This window comes from Carassius carassius, chromosome 19 (assembly GCF_963082965.1).
Source record: "Carassius carassius chromosome 19, fCarCar2.1, whole genome shotgun sequence".
NCBI lineage: Eukaryota > Metazoa > Chordata > Actinopteri > Cypriniformes > Cyprinidae > Carassius > Carassius carassius.
In genome coordinates this window covers 1458097-1470903 of record NC_081773.1, presented here as the reverse complement: position 1 = coordinate 1470903, position 12807 = coordinate 1458097, and the positions used below count along the sequence as shown (strand labels likewise).

The 12807-nt window shown below is 40.0% G+C and overlaps 1 protein-coding gene across 2 annotated transcripts in view; it reads right to left on the bottom strand.

The window, feature by feature from the left end:
• The window catches only part of LOC132094846 (kalirin-like), a 214968-nt gene that overhangs the window by 49249 nt on the left and 152912 nt on the right, over positions 1–12807 (bottom strand). For both annotated transcript variants that reach the window (XM_059499476.1, XM_059499477.1), the window contains exon 34: positions 5725–5971. In XM_059499476.1, the coding sequence (XP_059355459.1) occupies positions 5725–5971 (247 nt within the window). The remainder of the gene's footprint in view (positions 1–5724; positions 5972–12807) is intronic.

Sequence of the window (12807 nt, the reverse complement as noted above, 5' to 3'; positions counted from 1 at the left end):
CAATCATGTTGATAGTTAGTGTGATTGTCCACACTGATGTCATGCATCCACAAAAAAATCAATCAATCAATCAATAAATCAATCAATCAATCAATCAATCAACAGCAGTTAAAGGTCTATGTGTGGGACTCCAGATAGAAATAACAAATCAGCCATTGTTGTAATTATAATAAAATGGGGTAGAAACATGAAAAACTGTGAAAGAAGTGAGCATAATTGTATTGGATGTGCACTTGTCAAGTCAAGCCACCTTTATTTATATAGCGCTTTTAACAATGCAGATTGTGTCATAGCAACTTTAAAGTGTTAAATATGAAAATAGTGTGTCAATAATGACAAAATGATAACTTAAGAAAAAAAATATATATAATACATGATGAAATAAAAGACCAAAAAGAGAGTACACATTCATGACTGTATCATAACATGCTAAAAGTGCACTTACAATGTTTTTTTATACAAAGTATATTACACTTTGTAATAATATGAAATTAAAACATTTACTTAAAAGTACATATTTAATCATTAGATTTTAATAATCTATATAATTGTAAAAAGAATTACTGTACAATTGTCACGGTTGGTAAACCGTGATCTCTGGGTGTTTGCACTTTGTGGTGAAGTCTGTGTTTCTCGTGTCTGCACTGATTAGTTTGTGGGGCGTCTCCGTTAATTGTCATCAGCAGCAGCTGGCACTTATTACTCATCCCCTATATATTGGCTTGTCTCACGTCTTGTGTTTGTGAGATCGTTGTTTAATGTCGTTTACCCTGTTTGTCGGCTTCAGTGTTGTCTGCGTTGGATGTCCGTGTTTTCCCAGAACCTCATCCTCTCTACGCACTTCCACTCAGCTACAAACGCTTACCTTTGGCTCTATTCCCCGCAGTTCCTGTGCCATCCTCTCCTGCTGCCTTCTCACCGCCAACATCCGGATTCCTCATCTCCTCACCACCATCTTGGATTGTCGTCTTCCCAGCATCATTGTCCCTTCGTGTTTGTTTGTTTGTTTGTTTGTTTATTTTCATTAAAAACTGTTAACTCGCATTTGTTTCCAGCCTTTCCTTCACCCCACCGTCACAGAACGATCTCACCCATCATGGAAGCAGCGAGCACCAACACCTTCACGGACTTCATGCACCACAGCGTTAAACGAATGGATCAGCAGCAGGAGAGCATCTCGAACACCGGACGCACTGTCCAAGCGCTGGTGGCACAGGTGTCCGAGCTCACCCAGCAGATCCATCAGCTCACATCTCCAACTGTGCCCATCGCACCGCCTGCGCCGCCCGGATCCCTTCCGGCCAGAGCCATGACTTCCGGCACCTGAAAACTATTCTGGTGAGCCAGCATTTTGCAGAACTTTCTTAACCAAGTGTTCAAAGCATTTCGGTCTACAGCCCCACACTTTCGCCACCGAGGAATCAAAGGTGGCGTTCACCCTCACGTTACCGTCGGGCAAGGCCGCCCTATGGGGGACGGCGGTGTGGGAGAATCAACATCAGAGGAAATGAGAAGGGTATTCGACCGTGCCGCGGCCGGCAGGGAAGCCGCTCATCAACTCTCTGAACTCCGTCAAGGCTCATCTTCGTTAACAGACTATTCCATCGAGTTCCGCACCCTGGCAACCGCGTGCCAGTGGAACGAGGCCGAGCAGTGGGATCGATTGCTGCATGGGTTATCCGACCGTGTTCAAAAGGAGATCTACCTCCTGGAGCTGCCCCCACACTTAACGGACTCATAGACTTATGAGTGGACACACGGATTAACCGCCTGGGTCGCCAGCCCAGTCCAACACGCCCAACCATCTCTCCTGTCAGGGGGTGCTCGAGTCGAGAGAACACGGTCGGTCCCGTCGACGATCACGAGCCCATGCAGGTGGGTAGAGCTCGGCTGTCCCGGAGGGAGAGGGAACGGCGGAGGTCCCAAGGACTGTGCTTATACTGCGTAGGCTCAGCTCATAACATCTATTCATGCCCCGGTAAAAGAGCCAGCCCGGTAGTAAACTTGAGGCTACTATCGGGTGGGATCTCTGCTGGGAAGTCCTCAACTACATCATCAACCCTCCTTCCGGTGAAACTGCGGTGGAGGAATCAATCTCACGAATGTCACGCCCTTCTGGACTCCGGAGCCGAAGGTAATTTCATTGATTCTTCACTTGCACATCACTTGAACATTCCTGTCCTTCCTGTGTCTCTCCCCATCCATGTCACCGCACTCACCGGCCAGGAACTGCCTCACGTCACTCACCATACTGAACCCATCACACTGCTCACGTCTGGAAACCATCGCGAAACCATATCATTTTTTCTCATGGACTCCCCTGTTGCTCCCATTGTGTTAGGTCACCCCTGGTTAACCAAACATAATCCACGAGTGGAATGGGGTTCAAACACTGTCACATTGTGTAGTGAAAGTTGTCATGAGTCTTGTCTGGTTTCTGCTTGTCCTGTTGTCCCTGTTTCTGTCTTTCAGAAGGAGAACATGGTCTTGCCAAACGTGCCCGCAGAGTATCTGGACCTGAAGGAAGTGTTCAGTAAGTCCCGTGCTGCTACTCTTCCTCCGCATCGTCCCTACTACTGTGCCATAGACTTAGTGTCAGGTAAGTCTCCGCCTAAGGGCAAGTTATACTCTCTGTCTATTCCTGAGGGGGAGGCCATGGAGAAATACATTTCTGTATGTTTAAATGTTAAAATTGTGTCCAAAATTAAACCCGTGTTTTATGCACGTATTAATCCGCCTACTAAATCGTATTCTGGGGACGAGGATTCCAGTACCTGGTGGACTGGGAAGGTTATGGTCCAGAGGAGAGGAGCTGGGTACCTGCTAGGGACATATTGGATCACTCCCTTATTGATGACTACAATCAGCAGGTAGGCCCTTCTGGGAACTCCAAGAGGAGTTCTTAGAGGGGGGGGGGGGGGTGTTTGCACTTTGTAGTGAAGTCTGTGTGTTTCGCGTCTGCACTGATTAGTTTGTGGGGCGTCTTGTGTTTGTGAGATTGTTGTTTAATGTCGTTTACCCTGTTTGTCGACTTCAGTGTTGTCTGCGTTGGATGTTTGTGTTTTCCCAGGACCTCATCCACTCTACGCACTTCCACTCAGCTACAAACGCTTACCTTTGGCTCTATTCCCCGCAGTTCCTGTGCCATCCTCTCCTGCTGCCTTCTCACCGTCATCATCCGGATTCCTCATCTCCTCACCACCATCTTGGATTGTCGCCTTCCCAGCATCATTGTCCCTTCGTGTTTGTTTGTTTGTTTATTTTCATTAAAAACTGTTAACTCGCATTTGTTTCCAGCCTTTCCTTCACCCCACCGTCACAACAATTTAGTTTAGTTTAAAATTTTTGTCGGCACAATTAATTTACAATTCAAAGTCACTATATACTATAATTATGAAATTACATATAATAGTAAATCTTACTGTACTAAAGTAAAAAAAAATGAAAGTAATATTCTGAGTTAGTGCTGAGAAATATTAATTAACTACATGTACTTAATTTATGGTTAGGGTTAGGATTAGGGTTTGGCATATGATTACTTGCATGTAATTATGCATGATATATTGTGATTAAAATATTAAGTAGATGTAATGTGTAACAAGAACACCTTAAAATAAAGTGTTACCAAAAAATAAATAAATAAATTGCACTTTAGTGTGTTCTATTAAAGTATGTTATTTCCGAAATAAGTGCACTTTTTAAAAGTATGCTAATGTGTACTCACAAGAGTGGTGGTTATAGCTCCAGAGTTTTGTCAGTTCAGTAGGTCATGAACATCCACTCAATCAGCAGCAAACTGCAATGAAACCGAACCCTCTGCTGCTGACCGGTGAGATGCTTTCGATCTATAGGAAACATCTTGATCAACATCTCAGAGTACATGGACATGCGCTGGTTTGGCATGTGTTTAGCTTTTGTGTTTAGCAATTCTAGAAGATCACTACATGTCACACTGTGAGACATGGATCTAATAAACTTGGCTAGGACATGCATGCAGACTGTACAAGGATGACATCTAGTGACTCGTAGGCTACGACGCACGTTACTATATAGATTAAAACATTATCAGCATGTGCTAGTAGCAAACAAAAAGAGCTTAATAAATCACACTTTAGCAGTTGTATTTTTTAATGGGTGCTGAAAACAAGAGGAAGCGGCGAAAGAGCAAGGATTCAAGCTTGAGGTAAGCAGTTTTATGTTTTAGCGCCAAGTCACAATGATAATTAGGAGCCACGATCAGAGAAATTGCCATGATTGTTTCATGATGCCAGGCTTTTGTCTGGGACATCCAGGGCCGTCACTAGTGGGGTGAAAGGTGACGATTATAGGGGCCCACGGCTGAGACCAGCCTAAAAGGATGCTCGGGACAGTTGACAGGCCATTGCTGTGCATCGTTACGAAAGGTTATCATTTACACGTGTCTTTATTCCTGGCTAATAAAACAGCTACACATAATAATAAAACAGCTTTTCCCCCAAAACATTTTTAGCTGGATGTTCATCTGCATTTTTATTAAACATTACTAACTTAACTTGTTTCAGAATGTTCAGAGAACACTCAGAATAAAATTACTAAAACATTTGCAAAATTATAAAAAATAAATAAATAAATAAAAAATATAAAAAATGTGTTCCTTTAATATTTTCTGTGACATTAGCATAACCAAGAAAATACTTTTTAAAACACATTTTGGACATTTTAGGACATTCAAAAGTGTTTTTGTTTTGTATTAATTTATTAAGTGTTACTTAAAAACTTTTTTTTTATACTTGTTACTTCACATAAAAAAGCCTTACTTGGCCGACATTCCATGAATTATGCTTCTTGAGGCTGCAGACAGCTATAGAAGACACTGACATTTCCTCTTCAGCAAATTAATCACATGAGTTACAGCAAATAAAAGACCACTAAAATTGGAACATGCATAAGGAAATGGAATGTTCCACATTCCAGAGAAAACGTACATTACTTCCCATTTTTTGGGCGTTCCAGTGCGAGTAATAGTTAAAGTGAGTAATAATGCAAGACTTTAGATTATTCTATTAATGAGGAAAGAGCCAACAGGGATGTTGATCTGCAGTAAATAAGCAAACAGACAATTCACTTCCTTAATTCATGTTTTTGGTATTACGCGTGATTCCTATATGTTATTTCCTCATCCAGATTTACTCTGAAATATGTCTCATTATAAAAGTTATAATATTATCAGTTATTTAAAAAATAATAATTTTGACTAGAACATTTTTTTTTTTTTCAGTGCTGTATCCCGTGAGCTGGAGATCATGCTGATGCTAATAGGATCACAGCACTGTTTGGGGTAAACAGCCTCAGTGTATCTGTGTGTATCTGTGTGTATCATGCTCTCATGTTACCGAAATTAAACAGCAAGTGTGTCTAGCATCATGTGTTTACCGAGGCCATCAGGACATCAAGTCATTCTCGCACTGAGACAAACATGCTAATGCTGTGAGTGCTGGCATTTCTGTCCGATACCCGAGTGATTACTAATGACAGAGTTGAGTTATGGTGACCTCTAGGGGACAAGAGTTGTAGTGTCAACGTGGTCATTGTGTAATCTTTTGGTCAAAAGCTTCTTCTGGCATACAAACAGAACCGGACCACTGTAACCCACAATGCATTGCAATCTACAAACAAGCCGACAGTAACATCACAAACAATGACAACATCTCTTCTTTCAGTCGGTTGATAAGCTCCTGCTCTTACCTTTGCCTGCTGGGAAAAAGCAGTCCATCTCCACACTGCTGCGAGAGTGAGAGATGCACAGAGCGCTGCTGGGCACCAGTCCCTCCTGAAGGGGGGTCTTGTCTGTGGTCCGGACCAGACACCATCCCGGTCGCTCACTGGGCCGCTCCAACAGCTCCACCGTCTGACCGGTCTGGACACTGAGCTCAGACGCACTGCTCGCCATGAAGTCCTGCAGGACCACTGTCAGCTCACACCCTCCCGAGAGCTGGAGCACAGAGCAGAGGAACACACAGAAGGGTTTTAGTGGGGGTTTGTGACAAATTTTAGGTGTAAGTGAGTTTAAAAGTGGGGATGGGGAAATCAGTTCATGCATTCAGTTAAATGTTAACACACGAATCAAACGTAAGCCTGGACCACAAAACCAGTCCTAATGGTCATTTTGAAATTCAGATTTATATGGCTGAATAAATAAGTCTGGAATCTGAGGTTTAAAAATTTAAAACATTGAGAAAATCGCCAAAGAAAAGTTTTCCAAATGAATTCTTCGCAATGCATATTACTAATCAAAAATTACGTTTTGATATATTTACGATAGAAAATTCACAAAATATCTTCATGGAACATGATCTTTACTTAATATCCTAATGATTTTTGGCATAAGAGAAAAATCGATCATTTTGACAACATACAGTACACAATGTATTGTTGGCTATTGCTACAAATATACCCCAGAGACTTAAGACTGCTTTTGTGCTCCAGGGACACAGATAGCAGAGTGGTCAAGAAATACATATATTGTACAACATCATATTATACAAATGTTTCAATACTGGCATATTGTGTTACTACAGACTCAAAATAAAAAGGACATTTAGTGCATGAGGAATGAAATAAGGAAAAACAAAAGAGACACTAAGAATAAGAGAGATGTGGAGGAGGAAGTCTGTTACAGTAGGGACTCTTCACAAACAGGAAACTGATTCCTGATCAGATGTGGCATTTCAGCAGTGATTGAAGAGAAAAACACAGAGTGAGTGAGTGAGTGAGTGAGTGATTGTGTGCGTGCGTGTGTGTGTGTGCTCTTGTTTCTGTGACATATCAGGACACAACTCTGTATAATGACATGGGTATAACACAGGTGTTACAAGGAGAGGGTGACTTATGAGGACATAACCCATGTCCCCATTTTTGAAAACACTTATAAATCATACAGAATGAGTTTTTTTGAGAAAGTAAAAATGCACAAAGTTAGGGTAAGGGTTAGGTGTAGGGTTGGTGTAGGGCCATAGTATATACAGTTTGTACAGTATAAAACAAATTACGCCTATGGGATGAACCCACTTTTCACAAAAACAAACGTGTGTGTGTGTGTGTGAGAGAGAGAGGGTGTGTGTGAGAGAGAGAGAGAGAGAGAGAGTGTGTGTGTGTGTGTGTGTGTGTGTGTGTGTGTGTGTGTGTGTGTGTGTGTGTGTGTGTGTGTGTGAGTGTGTGAGAGTGTGTGCATGCGTGTGTGCATGCGTGTGTGTGTGTGTGTTATGGCTGCTGGATACATGAACTGAGTTCTGAGTACTCAGAACTCTACTCTTATCAGTTTTACAGCTTCTCGAGCTCTCAAATATTAACAGCAAAAAGACTGATCTTGCTCACATGTACATTATTGTTTTTGGCAAGTCCACGTGTTTCATCATTATAGACGTTTAACATGGATGCCAAGTCAGCTGTGAAAGTATCACACATAAGGTCAGAGGTGTGACTATTGGGCTGTAATTTGAATGAATTTACATATATTCATAATAAAACATTATTAAACATTACAGTTCCCCCCAATCTGGACAAAGTTACAGATGCTTTCTCACTCTCAAAATAAAGTGCTCTGTGACAAAAGAAAATAGGTAGAAACAAAACTGAACTGAAAAGGAGTTGCGGTATTTAACAAAACAGATGTCATTTCCCACCGTGTTTCTTAATTTGTCATTTCTTCACTAACCTGGTGAGTTATTGAGTGCAAATAGACTCTGCCAACAAGGCAAATAGACACGCCAATATTAAATATAGTTTAATTATAAGTATTGTGAATTTTGCTTGATTTTGGCAAGAGCAAGGCCTACATTTATTTATTTATATTAATAATCAAACATCAGCGGAAGATCTACTGCTCAAAGACTCAGGTAAACAGACAGGTGTTAATCACATGCATTAACACTCATACATCTGCTGAATGATCCAGCAATTCAAGATGAGCTCTCCAATAACTAAAAGAACAGATTTAGAACAGAACTATAACTACATGCTCACTATCAGGTCAAAATCAAAATCAAGTAATTTTTTTTTCAGCATGGATCAACTAACATTAAATTTATTTACATGATATGCAATGGCTGATGACCTATTATGTCTGTCTTATTATTCATCATATTCAATATATATCACACAATGATCTATGAACCAAATGGTTACAGTTACAGTTAAATAATTACATGGGTGTAATACCACTCATGAGTGCTATGGTCGTATTGTGAAGAAGAAATTATAATTAAAGTAGTTCAATAAGTAGCTATATTCATGATAATAGAATAGTGTATAAAAATTATTAAAGCGTAATTTAAACAAATCAATTCAACAACACAGTTAGTGGTTCATGAAAAGTTGTGAGAATTCTAGTTGTGTTCATGTGATAAACCAAAGCTGTGATTACTGTGTGTGATTACACCTGTGTCCACAATGAATCAGTCAGGACTGAAACCTCACAAGACAAAATGTACAAATTACAAGCTGGGACATGATGTCATGCTGACATCACAAGGCACTATGAATGAGAATGCGGTTTAATCCAGCTCCTGCTGATATTTACTCAACAACACACCTTCAGCCAACCAAGCCACACAAACACCGACAGAACAGTCCCAATACAATGCTCAGATCTAGAAAGTAACCTACAGAAAAGCATGAAAAACTGCTAGATTACTTTTCTTTCCTTTTAGAAGAAAACAAACATGACCTCTGTCACGATCATTAGATGGAGTGCCCATGAGCTTCAGTAGAGGGCACTCCAGTCAGGACCATTCCACCCATTCACCACCAGTTGTCACTTGGACACTAGCACCTCTCAAACTGTTGCACCACACCCGAACTACATTACCCATGAGTCACTGCATCACAATCACCCTGCACCTCATTCATCAGCCAATTTCCTTGCCACACCTGCACCTCATTTACACACACACATAAAAGCAGCACACTCACTCTCACTCACGGCGAAGTCTTGTTTAGCCAGTCTGACATTTCCGAGCGTTTTCCCTGTGTTTGTTATTCCTGTGTTTTGACCTTTGGACTGTTTATTCCGACTCTGATTCTCCGCTGCCTGTCCCGATCTCTGTTTGTTTCTGGTTACGATTCTGGTTATCCCTGACACACCTGACGCCATTCCTGATCTCTGCCTGTATGACCATTCTGTTTAATAAATGCTGCATATGGATCCGAATGCCTCCGACTCCTTGTTACAACCTCAGGTATTTATTTAATACAGTGGCTAAATCAACAAAAAATAAAGCCTGAACAAGTGTTGACATTTCCCAACATCACAGCAGTAATGACTTTATGAACTACTTTACTTTTAAAATCGATACTATTAGAGATAAAATTGTAACCATTCAGACGTCAATTACAGTATCGCATCAGACAGTGCACTATAGACCCCCTGGGGAACAGTTTCACTCATTCTCTACTATAGGAGAGGAAGAATTGTATAAACTTGTTAAATCATCTAAACCAACAACATGTATGTTAGACCCTATACCATCTAAGCTCCTAAAAGAAGTGCTTCCAGAAGTCATAGATCCTATTCTGACAATTATTAATTCCTCGTTGTCATCAGGATATGTCCCAAAAACCTACAAAATGGCTGTTATTAAGCCTCTCATCAAAAAACACAACTTGACCCCAAAGAACTAGTTACTTGTAATTATAGACCAATCTTGCATCTCCCTTTTCTGTCCAAGATACTAGAAAAGGTAGTATCCTCACAATTATATTCCTTCTTAGAGAAAAATGGTATCTGTGAGGATTTAGACCGTATCATAGTACTGAGACTGCTCTCCTTAGAGTTACAAATGATCTGCTCTTATCATCTGATCGTGGTTGTATCTCTCTATTAGTTCTATTGGTGCTGCGTTTGACACAATTGACCACAACATTCTTCTGCATAGACTTGAACACTTTGTTGGCATTAATGGAAGTTCATTAGCATGGTTTAAATCGTACTTATATGACTGCCATCAGTTCGTAGCAGTGAATGAAGATGTATCATATCGATCACAAGTGCAGTATGGAGTACCTCAAGGCTGAATACTAGGGACGCTACTCTTCAAACTTTATATGTTACCCTTGGGAGATATCATCAGGAAACATGGTGTTAGCTTTCACTGTTATGCTGATGATACTCAGCTCTATATTTCTTCGCTGCCCGGTGAAACACACCAATTTGAAAACTAATGGAATGCATAGTCGATATAAAAAACTGGATGACGAGTAATTTCTTACTGCTAAATTCTGAAAAAACAGAGGTGTTAAATATAGGACCTAAAAACTCTGCTTGTAATAACCTAGAACACTGTCTAAGACTTGATGGTTGCTCTGTCAATTCTTTGTCATCAGTTATGAACCTAGGTGTGCTATTTGATTGCAATATTTCCTTAGAAAGCCATGTTTCTAGCATTTGTAAAACTGAATTTTTCCATCTCAAAAATATATCTAAATTATGGCCTATGCTCTCAATGTCAAATGCAGAAATGTTAATCCATGCATTTATGACCTCAAGGTTAGATTATTGTAATGCTTTATTGGGTGGTTGTTCTGCACGCTTAGTAAACAAACTACAGCTAGTCCAAAATGCAGCAGCAAGAGTTCTTACTAGAACCAGGAAGTATGACCATATTAGCCCGGTCCTGTCAACACTGCACTGGCTCCCTATCAAACATCGTATCGATTTTAAAATATTGCTTATTACTTATAAAGCCCTGAATGGTTTAGCACCTCAGTATTTTAATCAGCTCTTGTTACAATATAATCATCCACGTTCGCTACGTTCTCAAAACTAAGGCAATTTGATAATACCTAGAATATCAAAATCAACTGCGGGTGGCAGATCCTTTTCCTATTTGGCGCCTAAACTCTGGAATAACCTACCTAACATTGTTCGGGAGGCAGACACACTCTTGCAATTTAAATCTAGATTAAAGACCCATCTCTTTAACCTGGCTTACACAAAACAAACTAGTATGCTTTTAATATCCAAATCCGTTAAATGATTTTTAGGCTGCATTAATTAGGTAAACCGGAACCGGGAACACTTCCCATAACACACAATGTACTTGCTACATCATTAGAAGAATGGCATCTACGCTAATATTAATCTGTTTCTCTCTTATTCCGAGGTCACCGTAGCCACAAGATCCAGTCTGTATCCAGATCAGAGGGTCACTCCAGTCACCTGGATCCAGTACGTGTCCAGACCTTACGGTGGATCAGAACCTAGAAAGGACCTCTACAGCACTGAAAGACAGCGGAGACCAGGACAACTAGAGCCCCAGATACAGATCCCCTGTAAAGACCTTGTCTCAGAGGACCACCAGGACAAGACCACAGGAAACAGATGATTCTTCTGCACAATCTGACTTTGCTGCAGCCTGGAATTGAACTACTGGTTTCGTCTGGTCAGAGGAGAACTGGCCTCCCAACTGAGCCTGGTTTCTCTCAAGGTTTTTTCTCCATTCTGTCACCGATGGAGTTTCGGTACCTTGCTGTTGTCGCCTCTGGCTTGCTTAGTTGGGGTCACTTCATCTACAGCGATATCATTGACTTGATTGCAAATGAATGCACAGACACTATTTAAACTGAACAGAGATGACATCACTGAATTCAATCATGAACTGCCTTTAACTGTCATTTTGCATTATTGACACACTGTTTTCCTAATGAACGTTGTTCAGTTGCTTTGACGCAATGTATTTTGTTTAAAGCGCTATATAAATAAAGGTGACTTGACTTGACAGTGAATGAGGAAATGTCCACAATGTTCCCAGATGACAGTTCTCAGAGTAACAGCAGGCCACTGCTCAGTGTTTAATTAAGAGTTCATATTCCTCCAGACTCCGTGTGATTACTGAACTAGACAGCAGAATGAGTCTAAGATTATTCCATTCTGCAGTGATCCTGACCACACTTTTAGATGATTAATACAATAAGCATTTCTATTCTATTCTAGCAGGGATGTACAGCAAAGACAAATCAAAAATAAAATCCTTTACCCATTTATAACTTATTTAAACTCAATGGATGTTAAAAGAACAGAAAAATTAATAATAATAATAATAATAATAATAATAATAATAATAATAATAAATAATTTAAATGTATTTAAATACAATAAAATAAAATAAAAATATTTTATATATATAAGAAAAAAATAAATAATTAAATTAAAGAACAAAATAAACAAATGGAACAAATAATATAAAATGGAAAGAAAAGAAAAGAATAACTGTTACTGCCACTTCTGCTATTACACTACTCTGTGGTATGTTTCATAAAAAATTTCCATAAAGTTTTTTTTTTTTACTTTTTACATTTTTAAGATTTTCTAGAATTCGAATGACATAGAATGGAATGTCACTGTTTAATGTGGGGGAAAAAGTTAAATAAAAAAGGTTAAATTATATCACAATACTTTTTCTTGCAATTGCGCCTATATTTATTTATTTATTTTCCTTTGGCAGAAACGTGTTTCCATAGTTAACCAGTGGACTTTACTTAACGTATGCAACAAGCTTTATGTAGGGGTTTTGTCATTGAGTATGTAGTTGTGGTCGGTGTTCAGCAGATGCGTTCAGTCTGCTTCCTCGTCCACACTGTCGCACCATCTGCTTGGCAGAGTATCAGGTCGCTGTAGCGATCGAGAGGAAAGGCGGGTTGCTAGGTAATTTGGGGTCTCAGAAGGAGAATATCATGTGTCAGAAAGGACATAAACGTCACATGGGCTTGATTGGAAATGTCTCACAGATTGCAGGGCTTTATCACCGAGATCAACTGAGTCTCTGAGCAGTA